Genomic DNA, 19082 nt, shown 5'->3' on the forward strand with positions numbered 1-19082 from the left:
TTTATTTGGGACAAAGTGGCTGCGGGATTGTGGGACGGGGCGACGGGGCGGGACAGAGGAAAGTATCCAGCTACGGAGGTTTCAGTCCATTATCAACTGCACTCACTGCTTCTGGGCCTGTGGTGAGGCAGTGGGTCACGGTGGGGAGCCCGTGGTAGATCAGAGCAGCTCACCTTGTGGACAGGAAGTGAGCAAAGAGAGGACGAGGAGGGCTAGCGTTCCAATGTCCCCTAGAAAGGCTTATTTCCAACAAGCAAGAAGGCTTCCCACTAAGCCCCGTTTAAAGTTTCCATCACCTCCTACAGCACTGGGGTCTGGGGACTAAGTTTTTTTTTTTTTTTCTCTTTTCTTATGCACAGGGGATTGAACCCAGGGCATACCAGGCAAGTACTACAGCACTACAGAATCTGGTTTTCAGGGGAACTGGAAACTATTTTGCTCATTAGTTTGGCCCAGTGATTGGTAGATGCCTAATAGACAAATATAGACTCTATGGATATTCAGAACTCAATCATCTACAGTATTGCAGATCATATTGGAATTCTCACTGTGGGAGGCTGGATATACTAGGGAGAGGTAGGCTTGACTGCTCACTAGACCAAGTCACCAGGCACAAGGACTAGTGTGGTACTCACACAGTGACCTCCACCCCTTGTATGTAGTTAGCATTCCCACCTGCTCCCCACTTTCTGCTATGGTTCATTCCCATGAAGGACTGTACAACATCATTATGTTTTAATCTGACACATCTGTTGTCCAACATGTTACACTTGGTGCTGTTTTTGTTACTGTTCCAAAAGAAATAACAAACCTTTATGAAATGACTTTCTGGAAAAAGGCTCTTGTTGGCCAAAATGTCAAAGAGAGCCTATTCACTTTACTTTGTCATCCAACTTTCACTTAATAGAGAGAGGTCTCATGAGATCACGGCTCACGCACATGGGCAAGTTAAGATTTATTCTGTTATTCTACAAATACTTTGATAATTTGTCTTTATTTATTTTGTGTGCATGTATATGTATGTGTGTGGAGGGCAGACAGCAGCTTTCAGGAGATGGTCTGCCTTTCCACCATGTGGACACTGGGGATGAATTTCAGGTCATCAGGCTGGTTGGTTCTGTCTTTCCACCATGTGGACACTGGGGATGAATTTCAGGTCATCAGGCTGGTTAACAAGTGCCTTTCCCCGTGAGCCAGCTGGCTTCCAGGCACATTACTTTACATCATGGCCTTCCTTCCTTGTCCCTAGTCTTACATTCATCTTATAATTTAAAATACAATGAAACCTTAAAGGTCTCCATAGTCTCTAACAAATTCACAGTTTAAAAGACCAAAATCCATGCCACCTTAAAGTCAAGGCAATCTCTTGCTCCTGTAAAATCAAAACCAAGTTGTATACTTCCAACCCACAATGGCACAGAATAAGCATTCCTATTCCAAACCAGAACAGCCAGGGCATAGTAAGGATGATCAGACCAAATGTCTAATCTACTTTCTTATTGCTGTGATGAACTACCACAGCCAAGGCAACTAACAAAAGTGTTTCATTGGCTTATGCTTTCAGAGGGTTAGAGTCCATGATGATGGATCAAAGGGAGACTTGAGAGCTCACATCTTGATCCATAACCATGAAGCAGACTGGACATGGCATGAGTCTTCTTAAACCCCAATGTCTCTACCCCGTGACACAAGTCTTCCAAGAAGGCCACACCTCCTAAATCTTCCAAAACAGTTCTACCAACTGGGGACCGAGTTTTCAAATACCTGTGAGGGCTGTTCTTATTCAAACCACCACATCAAAGAAAGACCCAAATCCGGGAGGGTAAACACCTAGCCCACAGCTCCATGTCTAGCATCTGGGACTTAGGCATCCCCAGTGCTCCAGCTCTGCCTGCAGCACACATAGCTCTCTCTCTTAGCAGGCTGCACTCACCCCTGCAGCTTTCCTCTTTTTCATACCTTTCTGAGAATGGGGGTGCTTTTCATACCAAGAGCCTCTTCTCATTGTACACTTACCTTTATTTGTATTTGTTAAGCTTTGTGGACCCCAAGTTGCTTTGGGAGGTCAAACCTTCCAGCAGAGACTTGCCAAGCTTTGTGTGTCATCAGCCAACCTCAAATATCTACCAAACTTTGAGCCCTTGAGTCATAAGAGTTGATATTGCATGTAGATTTGGGGTGTGTGTGTGAGAGAAAGTTTGCCACATGACTTTGTTATTGATGGTGAAACATAAACAGATGCCTTTTGACACCTGTTTAAACGTAGGAGTATGCAAGAAGATCACTACCAACGGGTGCCGTTTAGTAGGATGAGAGGGTTGTAGACCTGTTTCCTATGAAGGAATTCCTGATCACCCATGGAACAAGTGCTTAATAGTTTTGTCTTTTTGTTTTTTGAGACAGGGTTTCTCTGTGTAGTTTTGGTGCCTGTCTTGGATCTTGCTCTGTAGACCAGGCTGGCCTCAAACTCACAGAGATCCACCTGCCTCTGCCTCCCAAGTGCTGGGATTAAAGGCGTGCGCCACCACTGCCCGGTGCTTAATAGTTTTGATCATCCAGTCTATTCAGTTTTTCATTGTTGTTCAATATTATTCCTTCTTTTTCCAAGAGATACATCACCACGTATATGTTTTAGTCTGATACTATATATACGGAGGCTGTGTAGTTTACACCTTTCTATAATTTTCATCTTTTAAAACTTGTTCAGAGGGACTTTGTTTAACTTCCAAAGCCTGAAGCAGGGCTTCCCAGTTCTCTTCTATTCCACCTGGGGACTACGTTGATGTAGAAAAGTATTCATTACCTGTATATAGCATGTAGTATATAGAATTGTCTTCTAAAGAGGGTATACTGATTTTCATATAACAATGTTTTGTGAGCTGATGCCACATGACAGACCATAAAAAACCTACTTGGGTTTATAGAACAGTTTCCATTAATATGTATTGTGGGGCTTGTTGGACCCCAAAGTTTAGGGTCTCAAGTGGGTGCCCCAAGAACCCAGACTCCAGTCCAGTTGATGCAACAGCACGAGGATTTATTAAGCTTCTATATAGAAGGGCTCCTCTGCTCCCAAGAGCAAGAGTCGAATCTTACTGCAACCACATGGGGGTTTTTAAAGGAAAAGCCCACAAAAACCACAAGATTACAATTCCCATACAATTTCGTTTCACAAGATCATGGTCTGATCACAGAGTGGGTACAGTCACGTCAACAGGTACATTCTTCCTGAAACCTCAAGGGGGGTATCAGGGTGAGAGTGGAGTTTACACAAAGGTCACAGTGGTCCTTCCTGGAACACTTGCAATTATCCCAGTCACAGTTGAGCACATCTCTTAACAGAAATCTTTTTACATTGTTATATTGTTACAGGGGTGATTGAGTAATGGCTGAGTCAGGTGGCCCTTGGAACTAGTTTTCTTTTTAGTTCCTTATTTCCTGGGGCTTGGGGGTATAAGCCTGAAGGGTTAGGGTCTTTCGGGGCTAAAAAATAAAATGTCAATATTTTTATTTATAATACTCATAAAAACCCACTACCATATTCTAGAGAGTAATATTATCCTAGCACACAGGAATTATGTTCATAGGCCTGCTTGTTACTAAAAAAGTCCTCTTATTAGTATGTTTGAGGTGGAAATATATAGTTGTGTAGGGAGTCACTGGGTGAAACCAAGAAGGGACCCCAATATCACAGCAAGTGGGCACGGGTCATATGAAATGGCACAAGGTCCAAATTCCAATGCCAGGAAAGAAGGAGGGCTGTAGGAGGCTGGGAAGTTGAAGAGAAATTGAGAAGCCACAGGCAGATGAGACATTATTCATTGAGTTGAGTGCTGTGGGATGGTCTGTATGTCAAGTGTGTTGCTGATTGGTCAATAAATAAAATACTGATTGGCCAGTAGCCAGACAGGAAGTATAGGTAGGACTAACAGAGAGGAGAATTGAGAGAACAGGAAGGCAGAGGGGGAGACACTGCCAGCCGCCACCATGACAAGCAGCATGTGAAGATGCCGGTAAGCCACAAGCCACGTGGCAAGGTATAGATTTAAAGAAATGGATTAATTTAAGATGTAAGAACTAGATAGCTACAAGCCTGAGCCATTAGGCCAAACAGTTTAAATAATATAAGCGTCTGTGTGTTTATTTTATAAATGGGCTGTCGGACTGCTGGGGTTTGGCGGGACCCGGAGAGAAAACTCTCCAGCTACAGTTGAGGCCATCACATAGACTGCTAGACAGGCAGATGCTAGCAAGCACCCAGGCACAAGCCAACACACATGAGCTGCATGGGTATAGACACAGAGACCTACAGAAATACATACACAGGCAGGCTGGCAGAGGTGAAGACTAAGGACCGTAGGCCTCAGAAAAGTATTATTACTTATATACAGTGTCTATGTGTTACATCCAGTGTCAGCCATTTTGTACTGGTCCATAGACCCCTTGGATGTCCAGAGTTAGCCATCTTGGTTCACGCTGGATATCCAATATGGATATCAGCACCATATTGTCTAAAGATAAGCTGGTCTTACTGCCCTGTTTCCTACAACATGACACCACTCCGTTGGTTCTGTTGTCATTTCTTCCCCTTTTTGAATTTACAATTCTGTAAATTGGACCATTCTCTTTTTCTGTTGTTTCTATGTTATGATGATGTCACGTACTCACGCGTAGTCAGGGCTACAGATAGGTTAGTATAAAGAGGAGCAGTTGGCCAACGCTCACTCAAAAACAAACACTTCCTTTGAAGAGTCAACACTTTACAAGGTCAGTTAGATAAAATCTGAGATGAAGGGAAGCTACAGCACCGATTGGCAGTTTGCATTTCAAACCCTGCCAGTCCGCATTAGTCAACAGAACTGCTAGTGTCCTCATTTACATAAATGCCACATTGCACACGTGCACATCGAGAACAGATTTTATTTTGATGCATTTTTCTTTTGACCCAAAGAAGATTTTCTGTCTGGAATTTGTCGCTAATTTTGTACCTTGCCCTGATACCTTCTTGTTCAGTGTGTGCTGTTGCAGCACACGGGGGCTTTGTTTCAAACACATTCCCAATGCGCACTCTGATAGATGATCATCACTTTGCCTACATTTTTCAATAAAAGGTTCCAAATACATTGGCTGTGAACATTTGCTTTAGTGGAGAGACAACTTTCTGGGTTAAGACATTCTTCATAGCAGACATAGGGAAGATGTTTTGTTGGTTTTTACTTTCTGCCATCCCCATAGAAAGAATGTCAAAGGAAACTCTGTAGCCCAATTTTAGAAGCTCATCCATCTTAGCTGTTTGCAATGTCCTCTTCCTGTCTTTTGTCTACCCAGGCTGGCTGATCTACAAATCATGACTGTCAAACCCAAGTCTCTCCAACAGCCCTGCTCCAGAGCCCCGACCCAAGTCCAGTACAGTGGTCTCCAGCTATGCAGAGACGTGGAACAAAATCTTCCGATTTTCCATACCAACCGTTTTCCTAGTCATGGTCTCCTTCCCTCATTTTGATATGGACAAAGGACAGCTCATTAAAGACAAATGTTGTGTCCTGATGATAGTTGACGGCAGAAGTAATCGGTGCAAATAGTAGATTTTAAAATTCAATTATTGTTGTAGTGAGTATGTCAGCGCGCTACACGGCTCAGTTGTGAAAATCTCAGAATCAGGGACTAGAGACACAGCTCATCAGAAGAGTGCTTGTCTGACGTGTGCAAGGCCCAGGTTCATTCCCAGAACCATCCTCCTCCAACAGTGGGGTGGAGGGTGCTTAGAACTTAAACATGCATTTCAGGTTGAGTATTATCTGATCTACTGTATAGATGGTTATATTTTTTAACATCTTTGCACTGTGGAAATTCACTGTGGGTCTGAGGAACAAAATGATGTGACAGCTGGAAATTAAATGTGGCATAATTTGCCAGCAATGCCTGATTATGGATAAAGTTCAGGGTGTGTGAGTTTTTATCAGGTGAAAGGACTACTTGACTTTAATTAATTTGGAGTTTAAAGAGGTTGAAGTCTTGAATAATTCAAAATATCATCTTTTTATTCTGTCCTGCCATAAAACTGTCATGTTCATGGTTTTTATTTTTTACATTGTTGTTGTTGTTGAGACAGGGTCTCATGTAGCCTAGGCTGGCCTTGACAGCTGGGAGAGCCTTGGACTTCTGATCTTCCTGCTTCTATCTCCTTAATTCTGGGGTTACAGGCAGGTGCCCCATGAGTGTCCATGCTCAGGGTGTTAAATAACTAATGGCATTCCAGCTATTGCAAACATTGCAACCACCGAGAAAAATTCAGGGAGGTAGGGAGGCGAGCTATGGGAACCACCTTCCAAACACTCTCCGATGCCCAGCGACTTCCACTCAAGTGCGTTTGTCACCCCTAGTGAAAGGGAGGCCAGGACTTACATGTTAGTGATAGTATTGTTAAGAGTAAGGCCAGGAAGTCAGGGAGAATGGACTAGTGGCCTCAAGGATGTCCAGACTTTTACCATTGATGTATGATGATTTATAAACACATGGGGCCACATTTATAACTCTCTTAGGACACATACCCCCTCAAAGCCAAAGGTTGGTCCTTTTTAGACCAACATTGCTAGGTCCTTTTAAGAATGGAGTCAATTATCAAAGCTAAACCTTTGGGAGCATTATTGCAAAACAGCTCTGTATTAATCATGCATTAAAATATTGTCTTTGGGTTTTTAGATGAGATCTATGTTCCTGCTTTAGACAAAGGCCTTTGACTATTTTGAGATTCAGAATAGCTATCAAAATAAACAAATTGACAGTCTACTTCACAGGTGAGAGATTATAATTGACACACACCAATCAAGTGTACTATGTAGCTCCCAGACATGGTGATTTGTAATGCATGAAAAGCAATCAATTAAAAAATCCATTATTTTCAGGATTGTACTTTGCCTCTTAGAAATGCATAATTAGAAGACTGAGCAGGAGACAAATATCCACATGCCAGTCCTGGGTACTCTTTGCTCTGGGCTCAGAGGAGAACACCCGACACCACAAGGTGCTGGGCAGATGAGCTCTATTATGGTGAGCAAATATATGATGGGGTATGGAAGAGAGAGAGAAAAAGGTTCATGTCCTGTGGATAGAGGCAGGTCTGAAGAGGTGGATGCAGTGAGGAGTGGGCTGAGGTGGGTGGTCTGCTTGCCACCCAGGGCCATGGTGCCGTCCAGCCTGAGCTGCAGTCAAAGGGCCACGTTTGTGCCCATGACCATGCCGCAGCTGTGGCTGTGTTGATGTCTGTGGCTCCTGTTACCACCAAAGGCTGAGAGGACAGGGCTGCGCAGTTAGACATGCCTCTCACTGGCTGCAGTATTGAGAGAGCAAGCGGGTCCTGCACCTCACCTGGGCAGCATGATAGGTCTTGGGTAAGCTGGCCCTGAGGATGTGAGAGTGGGAGGGCTAGCCATGCCACCCTCTTCTGCCATGTGGTGGCATGGGCAAGGGCAAAGATGCCTTCCCCTCTCCTCACTCTCCACCTGTGGTAGTCAGGAGAGCTGAACAGGCCCCTCTGTTGTGGAATATTATTTGAAGTGTGTTACATTCGTTTATGTTGTGGAATATTTGTTTAATGATGCAAAGATGTGTTGTATTCTTTTATGTTGCGTTTGTTTAACTCTGTGAAACTGTGTTACTTTGCCTGTCTAAAACACCTGATTGATCTAATGAAGGTCTGAATGGCCAATAGCTAGGCAGGAAAGGGATAGGCAAGGTTGCCAGGCAAAGAGAATAAATAGAAGGAGAGAGAGAAAAGAGGAGCAAGAAAAGGAGGAGAGGAGGAGGCAAAGGGCCAGTCACCTAGCAACACAGCAAGACATGGAATAGGCATAGGCAAGGGAGAGATGCTTCCCCTTATCCTGCCTGCAGCAGGTCAAGAGCTGGCCCTAGTCCTCACCGGCTGCTGTACTCAGGAGAGCAGGCCCTGCACCTTTCCTTGGCACCACGGTAGTGTTGACCCTGCTGGAGGGGGCATGGGTAAGCCTGCTCTGAGGTCGTGAGAGTGGGAGAGCTGGCCCTCCACCCCTCGACTGCCATTGTGCTGGCAAGAGTGAGGGAAAGATGCCCTCCTCCCTTGCCACCTGTAGCAGAGGAGAGAGCTGACCCTGCCCCTCACCAGAATCAGCACTTGGGACAGCGGGTCCTGCACTTGCCTGGGTAACACAGTAGAGCTGATTCCCATTGACAAAGGTGTGAGTGAGTTGACTTGAAAACGTGAGCATGAGAGATCTGGCCCTATCCCTCATCTGCCATATGGTGGTGTGGGCAAGGGAGAGAAGTCTGCCCCGCTCCCCCCCCATACCCTTTGAGATCTGTGGCCGGTGGGAGAGCTGTCCCTGAGGTCACAGGAGTGAGAGAGCTGGCCCCGCCCCTCACCAGCTACAGCACTAGGCAGAGTGGCCCCTACAGCTTGCCTGGGTCACACAGTAGAACTGGCCCTGGTGGTGTAAGGTGTGGGCGAGCCAGCCCCAAGGACATGAGAGCAGAAGAACTGGCCCCACCCCTTGCCTCTTATTACATAGGGTGAGCTAGCCAGGGCGGGACTGGAGAGCTCATCCTGGTGTTGAGGATGAGGGAGAGCTGGCGGATTGACCAAGACAGCAACCACCCAGACCCCAAACGGGAGCTATGAGTTGGTCCAGCCCATCATCAACTCTATCTATGATCTGCTGGAGCACATGAACGGGCCGGTCCTGCAGACCCAAAGTTGCAATGTCTCCCTGACACAGGACAACAACAGAATACCCAAGAGGAGCCCCAGTGAAGGCCTAGTATCGATGGTGTAGCAAAAACCAGAGGCCCCGAACCAGACCAATGATTCATTGCAATGAACATTTGCAAATAATGATATGCGGACTAAAGAGTGAACTGTGTGACTCACTGTGTCACACTACGGCTTTCATGATGAGATTTTTCTTTTCTTTTAAATTTTATTTTATCTTTGGAGGCGGCTTGCAAGGGTAGAGAGAGGGTGGATGGGAAGGGACAGGGAGATGAGTGGGATGGAGATCCATGATGTGAAATCCACAAGAATCAATAAAAAGTTAATTTGAAAGAAAAAGTAATGCATAATTAGGAAATAATAATTCAAAAAGGAGAAGCTTTTGTAAAGCAGTTCACATTACTGCTATCTATGACAAAAAAAAATCAGGTGGTTTACAGCCTAAATGACTCACAATCATAGCTGTAAAGATCATGAAGCCACATGGCAAAGTGGAGTCAATATATGGGCAGTGGGAAGACACATCAGAAGTGAGTATGTCTCAGACCAGAAGAGCATTCAGAGAACTACAGTAATCTTACCGGCATGTCAGAATTACATTTATAAGCTCTTTCTGTTTAACTTACTCACACATGCACGCGTGCGCGCGCGCGCGCGCGCACACACACACACACACACACACACACACACACACACACGCACACACGCACACACGCACACACGCACTCACACATGCACCAGTGATGGCAACACAAATACATTTACCCAGGTCTACTGATCCTGATTCACCCTTGGCTTCATTTCCGCACTGCTCAGTCTGAGGCTCTTACCAAGAGGCCTTTGCTGTTGTGGGAAGGTTTCTGGGCTAAGGTTGGTGGAGTGGGCTTTCTGAGGTTCCTATGTGTCAACCTATGTATCAGTCTAGGTCACCATTCTGCTCACATCTCTGAAGGAAAGATCAAGGTATTGTGTACAGCATAAGAATATCTTCCAGTCTTGTGGGCAAATTTACAATCATCTTTGTATTCTCTTATGCCAGGGTTTCCCCATAACTGGTGTCAGGAAACTATAATTTTCTAATTTGGATATGGATTTATGGATGGCAAAGAGAATAAAAATGTATGGAACTTCCCATAGGAACCCAAACTATAGTGCTTTTTCTTTTTATAATTAAGATAAAGTCTCACTATAAAGTGGCCAGGCTGGCCATGGAGACTTGCATCCCTCCTGCCTCTACCTTCCAAGTGCTGGAAATACAGACATGCTCCACTACTCCTAGTTTAGAGCTTTCATACGATTTTGTCCCCATCCATAACCAAACATGCCTAATGCTTCCTGAAGTTCTGATGGCTGTGTGTGGCAGCTCAATTTGGCAAGAGCTAGACATACTTTAGGGGCGGCAGAATGCTTATTTCTATTATGTTGATGATTCCTAAAATGGCCTTGTTGAAGAGGTTCACCATCTATGTGCTGGATATACAAACCCCTTGCATATCTACAGATAAGCTAGGTGTGTGACTATTACCACATTACAAAGGGTATTTTCCTATCAGCAAAGCCTGGGGACACCAATGTTAAAGAATTTAATTTTAACTCTACCTAAGGCATCTGATTGGTCTAATAAAAAGCCAAAAAGTCAATAGCTAGACGGGAGAGGGATAGGCAGGACTTGTGGGCAGAGAGAATAAATAGGAGGAGAGATCTAGGCTCGAAAGAAGAGAGAGAAGAATGAAGAGAATGAGGGAGGAAAAGAGGGGCACACCGGGGGCTGCCAGCCAGACATGAGACACAGTGCAAGTAAGATACACAGAAGGAAAGAAGGGCAAAAAGCCCCGAGGCAAAACAGATGAAGAGAAACAGGTTCAGTTATAAGAGCTAGCAGGACAAGCCTAAGATAAGGCTGAGCATTCATAAATAATAAGAAGAGTCTCCGTGTCATGACGTGGGGGCTGGTTGGTGGCCTAAAAGAAAAAGCCTGGTCCACACCAGTGGTGGACAGCCCTCCTTCGCCATGGACGACTTTCAACAAAGATAAGAACACTTCCAAGAAAAGAAAGTTCCCACTTTCCAAGGATTAAAGGACTAAAAAGTAGAGAGCTCTTTTGAGACCTTCTGGAAAATTATCAAGCAAAGAAGATAATCAATATTAGGAGAGAAACCGCCGAAGTGAAGAGTGACGACAGAGAAGCCCTGGAGGATTCTTTTGAGACTTCATCATATAAAGCAATTCGAGTTCCCGTGTCTGTAATCTGAGTGTGATACACTGCAATTTGTAGGCAGAAGTTTCTCTCCTGCCTGCCTGTTCCTAAATATCCAGCAGCCACTTCCCAAGTAATTGACTTGGAGGCTTAATATTACTTATTAATGCTCAGCTGGTAGCTCAAGCTTATTACTAACTACTCTTACACTTAAATTAACCCATAATTCGTATCTATGTTTAGCCACGTGGCTTGGTACCTTTTCTCAGTACAACATTCTCATCTTGCTTCCTCTGCATCTGGCCGGTGACTCCTGACTCTGCCCTTCCTCTTCCCAGAATTCTAGTGTGGTCTATACTTTCTGCCTGGCTACTGGCCAATCAGCGTTTTATTAAACCAATTCGAGTGACAAATCTTTACAGTGTACAGGAGCATCATCCCACAGCAGCAATTCTTTCTCACCAAAGTGAAATGAGCTCTGATCTTCGCCTGTTAGGCCAGTGTGACAAACAGAAAGAGAGTGTGGGGACCAGAAGGCACAGAGACAGGAAAGCCCATCAATCCAAGGAGTTTGATCTGAGGAGCACATTTTATTTTGCCATGTCAGAGAACTAACATATACCAGCAGCATAATTAAAACGATAAATCACTATTTAAAACTCATATATGAGAAATTTATTACTAAAATGGTACACAGGGACAACACAAAAGAAGGAGCCTTGGAGAGCGATAAGAAAACAATTGAAAAATACCATCAATGGAAATGATTTTAATTTACTTAATAATACATTCACTTTACATTTCCCAGATTGTCATTTCATTTTCCATGAAATACATAAGCACGTATACATTCACATTCTGGAAGTCAAGAGAAATCTTTAACTTACAACTTACCATTTTACGTGTGTGAGTGTTGTGCTGCCTGGTGCCTGCATGTGTGTCCGTGCATCGTGCATCGTGTGTGTGCCTGGTGCCTGCAGAGGACTGAAGAGGATGTTGGATCCCCTGGAACTAGAGTTACAGATGGTTGTGAGCTGCCACGAGGGTGCTGGGAATCGAACTTGGGTCCTCTGGGAAGAGCAGTTAGTGCTCTTAACTGCTGAGCCATCTCTCTAGCTCTAAAATCTTTAACTTTCAATGGTATTTTTATTTAAGAGAGGCAAAACAAAAACAGCAATACTGGCTTTTCAGTACACATAGTATCTATGGTATAGTAGATTGATCACATGACATATTTCGACAGTTTTCATTCTATTATTCACACATAATTAGTAAACTTTCATCTTTAAGTAAATTACAGTCTAAATTCAATAAATACTATACAAAGAACAATTATAAAGCAGTGTTGAACAGTCTCTGACTGGAGAAGGACTTGTATAGCAAAAGGTTTTTGCAAGGATCAGTTCTGAAGGCAAACAGGGAACCTGCAGGATTCCCAAGGCAAGAGCCTGTGCTTTGGCAAGCTTCCCGAAAGGCGAGCAGCTGACATTTGAGTCCAGAGAAACGTGTCCATGGGGAAAGGAAGGCATTGCCACTTCTTTGTCTGACCACAGTCTTCTTGAAAATAACATTAAAGCCTGGAGCAACTTGAGACACTTTCTAATAACAGGAAACAGGCACCTTTCTCTCCAGAAAGACAATGGACCAGGCAGATGATACTTCTTTGTTGTACTTATATTCTATTTGATGACCAAATTAATAAAAACCTTTTTTTTTTTTTTAAACGAAGACCTTTGGAGTTGGACCCCGGATGGCCAGTGAAGTATCTGTCATCCTCATTCCCTGTGCAAACCGGTCAGCCAGAATGCCAATGCTACTGGCTGAAGAAACTCCAAATGCCCCGGCAGGGCGTCTCCTCAGACCTGAATTTGGTGGCTTCTCTTTGTGTTCAAGTCTCACAATGGCGCCGGGACCTGTGCTTGTTTTATACTCTCACCTCACTGATATTTCAGAATCTGTCTCCACTTCATGTGACATTTACTTGAATCTCACAAGAGCCTGTGAGGAAGCCATAAGTATCCGTGTGCTCAGCACACTGAGAACAGAAGCCCACAGAGAGTAACACAGCAGCTCCAGGTTCTCTTTGAAACTCAACTCATTAAAAACTTATAATTTATCTGTGTGTGTGTGTGTGTGTGTGTGTGTGTGTGTGTGTGTGTGTACAGATGGTTGTAGGTGCCCTTAGAGGCCAGAAGAGGGCACTATGTTCTCTAGAGCTGGAGTTACAGGCAGCTATGAGCTACGTGGTATGGGTGCCGGGAACAGAACTTGGATCTTCTGCAGGAGCAGCAAGTGGTTTTTTGTTTTCTTTTTTTAAAGATTTGTTTATTTATTATGTATACAGTGTTCTGCCTGCATGTGTCCCTGCAGGCCAGAGAGGGCACCAGATCTCATTATAGATGGTTGTGAGCAATGTCAATGTGGTTGCTGGGAATTGAACTCAGGACCTCTCGAAGAGCAGTCAGTGCTCTTAACCACTGAGGCATCTCTCCAGCCCTTCAGCAAGTGTTCTTAATTGCTGAGACACTTTCCGGTTCCTCTGAAACTTATCTTTAGTGGTAGAGATTTGGTAACAAGTGTTTTCTGGGGAATACGATAAATTAAAGGGTATCAGAAGAGGTGGAAAGTGAGTTTAAGATAAAAAAAGAAATGAAGCCAGGTGGTGGTGGTGCACACCTTTGACCCCAACACTCAGGAGGCAGAATTAGGCGGATCTCTGTGAGTTCGAGGCCAGCCTGGTCTACAGAAAGAGTTCCAGGACAGCTAGGGCTACACAGAGAAACTATGTCTTGAAAAACCAAACCAAAAAGGAAAAAAAGATAAAGAAATGAAGCAAAAATGGTGTCCTGGGGCAGTTAGTGTTATAAACTGTTACATAGGCCAAGTACACTGCATCTCACATGCAGAGCACAGAAACTTAAAAACACAGTGATGCACTTCAGTCTTTCCAACAGTCTTATTTCGGCCTTGATTATTACATATTTAAGTAGTTACTGGGGCTGACATCAAAACACAAGGAATGTTTCCATGTGTCCCACTTTCCCCAGAGACTAGTGAAATGTCGCAGCCTGATCTCAGGGCTTTGCCTCAAAAACACAACACACAATACCGTCAGTCTGTCAGCCTCGCCCCACCCCACCCCACCCCACCTCTGTGTGTGTGTGTGTGTGTGTGTGTGTGTGTGTGTGTGTGTATGTGTGTGAAATGATTCTCTTAAGTGTGAGTATTTGTAAAATAATGAAAATAATATCCCCTTTGGTGCTTGGTTGGTTGAAAAAAATGCTACACTAACTTGGAGTGTTTACCATTTTGAACTGAATTTGGATTCCATTTTGCTGAAAAAGAAAACTGTATAAGTGATCACAAGAGCCAAGTGAGAAAGCTCTGTCATATTTCACAAAGTCTTCTTAAGGAAACTTCCTGGCTTAGTTACACAAAACAGTCAGGTGGTGGTGGTGGCGGCGGTGGCGGCGGCGGCAGCGCACACCTTTAGTCCCAGCACTCGGGAGGCAGAGGTAGATGGATCTCTGTGAGTTCGAGGCCAGCCTGGTCACAGAGTGAGTTCCAGGACAGCCAAGGCTGTTTCATAGAGAAACCCTATCTCAAAACACCCAAATCCAAAAACCAAAATAAACAAAAAACCCAGCAAAACAAAAAAACAAAAAAGCCACCACCATCACCAAAACAACACAAAACAGAACAATCAGCCTCATCACAAGTGTGCCACTGTGGCAAGGACACAGTCTCATCCATAATGCTCACATACAAAACGAGAGGCTTAGGCCTGGGGTTCTGCTGTGTGACTTTCTGAACTAGTACTCCGTTTTATTTTCATCAGTGTGTATTTTCAAGAACAAGTGAATTAAAAAGGAAGCCGTTCATGACACCATTGTGTAACAAATACAGAAGATGAATCAAGAAGCCCCTTGTGCCTCCTTGGGCACTACTTGCCCCAACCCACCTACTGGGCGCCCATCTGCCTTCCCGGACAATCCTCACACCAACAGCATTCCCTCCGCCCTGAATCAAAAGGTGAGGCCCCCAAAGGTAAGTTATACTTTGGCAAGCAGACAATCAGTTCTTGGAGTTTCTCTGAGGTAGTGGAATCCTAGTAGTCTGACAGTTCAAAAGCATCTCGGTTGCCGGACTAAGACACAGGTAGGGGGCTGGCTTCGTCCTCACACCCTTTCAGGGACTAGTGGCCTGTGATGAGCACATATCCAAAGCCATCTTCAGTAGCACTTTCCCTGTGACACTGGACACATGAAAACACCACAGTTGAACATTACGAGGGTAAACACTGCTTCCTGAGGGCATACTTCACTACAACTTAGAGTTAATTCCTGCGTGTCTTTTGATAAAGTGCCTGGGGCACCGTTAGGTGCTCAATAAATGTGATATCACTAAACATTTAAGATCTCTGACTTAGTAAGACGACAAGCAAAACCAGCATTTAAAAACCAACTGCAGACTCAAAGTCCATGCATGGAACTCTATAGAAGGTTCAACCCTGGAAAGTGTTTAAGTTCAGATGGTGTTGGGCAAGACCTGGGTCCACAATTCCATCTTACTTAACTCTTTGTATCAAACACTCCCAGTTCCATAGTGATCTTATGATAACGTGTGACTGGGATTTCTATCTGTAATGAACTTTTCTGAAGACAAAGTGATCGACTTTCTCTGTTGTTCTTCAAGCTTTTCTGCTAGACATTTAACCAAGACAGGGTCCACTTTAGAGTCAAATTTATTAGCAAACCAATGTCCTTCCTTTATAAGCCACCGTAATTCTGCAGCACCGTAGATACACACACTTCGAAGGTGTGAGCCAGTGCAATTGGGATAAAAATAGCCTTCATAGTAATTCCATTTGACCAGACGGGTCTTACTCTGTAGGTCGGACACATCCTGGGCTGATCTGGAAATTTCTCCAGGTATTCCTGGTATCCGGGTTAAGGTAGCCCAAAAGTGCTCATCGGGAGAGTATGTATCTTTAGACCAAGCAAAAAAGTCTTCAACAAGGGAGCTGTTGAAAATATATTTAACAAATGCTTGACTTAAAACAAAGTAGGCACTGCCTACAAATACCTCAATGTTATGAGGAGGCGCCTCCTTGGAGATGTTTGTCCTCACTGGAAGCCTCATATATTCATAAGGCACCGGTCTGAGCTCATGATGATAAGTAAACCTTTCCATTTTACCAGTAGGAGGTTTCACTGTTTCTAACATATTCTGCCCTTGGAGTTTCTTCAGCTCTGACACTAATTCGAAATTTGACTTCAGGGGAAAGTCTTGCCCGCATAGGTTGATGACGTATTTCCACTGAACTGAAGACTTGAGAAGATCTGAGAGGCAATTCAAATCAGCCTGGAGCCTGGAAATGTGGGCGTACTCCACAGCTTCCAATTTGGAAGCGATGAAAATATTGGAGAAGCACTTCGCTAAGTTGTTCATGGCAACTTTGAACTCGTTCGGTGACTTAAGGTCATAATGGATGCAGTAAAGATTGTGCTGGTTGTAAATTGCATGAATTAGCCTTTCAACCATAATTGCGTCTTTGTGGACGACCAGTGAGTAGGCTATTGGGAAGCTCTCCTCCTCTCTTGAGACAACTTTTTCATGGTACCGTCTCAGGGTCTGATAAATATCACAGTCACTTGTCATGGCCACAACATCGCCGTCCTCCAAGTCGATGATGTTCTGCCTTCTGATTTCCAGGCTCTTGCCGATTTCCAAAGGCTCCTGTTCATAGATCCCTGAGCAGTTAACTTCAAACCTGACTTCATCCTTGATAGGCGGGAACCTGTTTCTCACAAAAGGGGAGGTACTTAGGGAATATTCAACTAAGTAAATGTCTCTTGGAGGGAAGAGGAGCCGGTCCACATTTAGAAGCTTTAACAAGGAGAGCAGCCACAGCGTTAAGAAGAGGATGAAGATCTTCTGCTGGAGTGTGTATTTACAGCAACATCTGAATGTCTTCATTCTGCAGAGGAGAAAGGGATAGCAACTGTTGACTAATACGAAGAGAAAAACCAATTCAGTGTATTCCAAGTTTATTGGGTACCACCTACTACACGTCCCATAGAGCGAGGAATCCAAAGATAAAGGAAGCAAAATCCTTGAACAAATCCAGAAATAATGAAACAGAAATATATTGTCAGGGGATTTTGTGATTGTCGGTGTTAACTAATATTAGCTCATTTGGAGATGTTGATTTTCAAACACAGTGGATGATAAAAATCAGTTGTTCAGTTGTTCACTAGTATGGTGGAGGGCTGGTTCCAGGACCTCCAGGTGATGAATGAGATCCACAGAAGCCCAAGTTCCTTAGATAAAATGGTTTAATATTTGCATATAACCTATACACAATTTCCTATGCACCTTTTTCTATTTCTAGGTAATCGACAATACCTAGTGTAGCACTCACACAACCCTTGCTCACGTGGACTCAGCATAGTGTCGGGTTCAGGGCAAATTCAAGTTTTGTTTCTAGGAACTTTCTAGAATTTTCTTTTCCAGGTTTTCTAAATGAGTTTTGCTGAATTTGCAAACAAGTAACCCACAGATCCAGAAGGCTGACTATAATGTGTCACAATGTGTCTGCATTTCATCTTAGCATATTTGAGGTAGGATTACTGTGGTTTGGAGAGAAGCTGAGAGAACCAGAAGAATCAAGAGGTCCTCAGAGACGCAATGACTCATTTGAGCCCAAAAGATCATCTAACTTTATGCATCCTTCAGAGGCTGATGATGGAGGCCAGAAGCCACTTAGGAAAAGTCCAGAGAACCCCATTTTAGAAATAACATCAGACAGACTGTAAGATGTACGGATTGTAGAAACTGCACACACCTTTTTCTTTCTTTGTTAGTTCCCATTTCCTCAGAGGGATTAGCAATAGAGCTTTCAGATTGGGAAAAGTCCAACACTCGTTCAGGCAGTTATAAAAATGGCCTTGGATCTACAGTGTATTGCCTTGCCTGTGGAAGAGTCAGCTTTCCACAGCTTTGTCACAGCAGGCAGAAACCTTGACCTTGAGCCCGAGTGGCTAAGACTCAATGACTGTGTGTGTCTGGAAGAGCGAAAGCTAAGACCTGACAGTGGACCAGGACCCCTGAGCCGGGGCTTCCATTCAACAAAGATGCTGTCTGGACCCCAGCAGCGGAGTGGAGAAGGCGGGATAGATCTGAAGCCTGTTCACGACCTGGTCTGTGAATGTTGTGCGTGTGAGGTGAATGAGAAGCTGGATTACTCTCACTAGATTCTGAGTGGATGGTCTCACCATTTGTGGAGACAGAAAATAGGACAGGTGAGGCTAGCAGGCCAGTTCTGGCTGCACTGAGCTGGAAGTGAGGGCTGGAGACAAAAGGGTCAGCAACATAAATGCGGAACTGAAAATCCCAGTGGCCAGGCTGAGTACAGAGGAGACAGCAGGGGGCTGAGAAAGGGACTCCAGGCAGCCACTGAGGGTAGGCTGAGATGCAGCCAGAGGGAACGAGATTCTGCAGCACAGGTCAAGGGCACCAAGCTGCAGACTCAGAAGCCTGAGCACAGCACACATGTACAAAGGAACTGTGATAAAAACAAGTCAAGAGATTAGTCAGTTCCGAGTACACTTTATCGGTCCAGGGGCTCTTAATGGGCATCAGTTAATCTTTCCCTCCGTCAAGTGAGAAGATGTTTAAAGAGACAGGCCCCCAGAGTTAGCACGCCATGGTTAACCTAACCACCATCTTCACATTTCCATACAAAGACAAGGGCCTCAGCATCTATGTTCCTGCCTTTCTTGGGTCCAGCCCTGGGTTTGGAGAGTTTGAGCGGTCAGGAAGCCAGGGCGAGCTGCTCAAAACAGGCCAGTCCCAGAGGACTGGGCAATGGAGTGTGGGGTGTGCGCACTCTAAAAAGCCCTCTGGAGCCGGCTCTTACACACTGCTCTGGCCTTTTGTGGTCAGGGACAAGAGTGCGTTTCAAAACAGAAAGGGGAGGCACTGGGGGAAGCCAGGCCTGTCCTGGCTCTCTGAATGTCTGTCTGCTCCCCAGGGAACTTTTAGGAGGAAAAGCTTGTCTGGGCTGGATTTGGTTTGAAAGAAGCACCTTCCAGTATCAGTACCCTGTCCCAAGTCAAAATAAAACTACTCTTATCCCA

At 44.5% G+C, this 19082-nt stretch overlaps 1 protein-coding gene across 7 annotated transcripts in view; it reads right to left on the reverse strand.

Annotated features, from left to right (window-relative positions):
• Gcnt4 (glucosaminyl (N-acetyl) transferase 4) overlaps positions 1 to 19082 on the reverse strand; it is a 94061-nt gene that overhangs the window by 52114 nt on the left and 22865 nt on the right. For 3 of the 7 annotated variants that reach the window (XM_052743498.1, XM_052743496.1, XM_052743497.1), the window contains exon 2: positions 11512 to 16921. The exons of the other annotated variants lie outside the window; for them this stretch is intronic. In XM_052743498.1, coding sequence (XP_052599458.1) covers positions 15553 to 16920 — 1368 coding nt within the window. In that variant the 5' untranslated portion in view covers position 16921 and the 3' untranslated portion in view covers positions 11512 to 15552. Of the gene's footprint in view, positions 1 to 11511; positions 16922 to 19082 lie in introns of those variants that run through there. 7 annotated transcript variants of the gene reach the window in all.

Source organism: Peromyscus californicus, unplaced genomic scaffold, assembly GCF_007827085.1.
Source record: "Peromyscus californicus insignis strain IS unplaced genomic scaffold, ASM782708v3 Scaffold_18__1_contigs__length_77618521, whole genome shotgun sequence".
Classification (NCBI taxonomy): domain Eukaryota; kingdom Metazoa; phylum Chordata; class Mammalia; order Rodentia; family Cricetidae; genus Peromyscus; species Peromyscus californicus.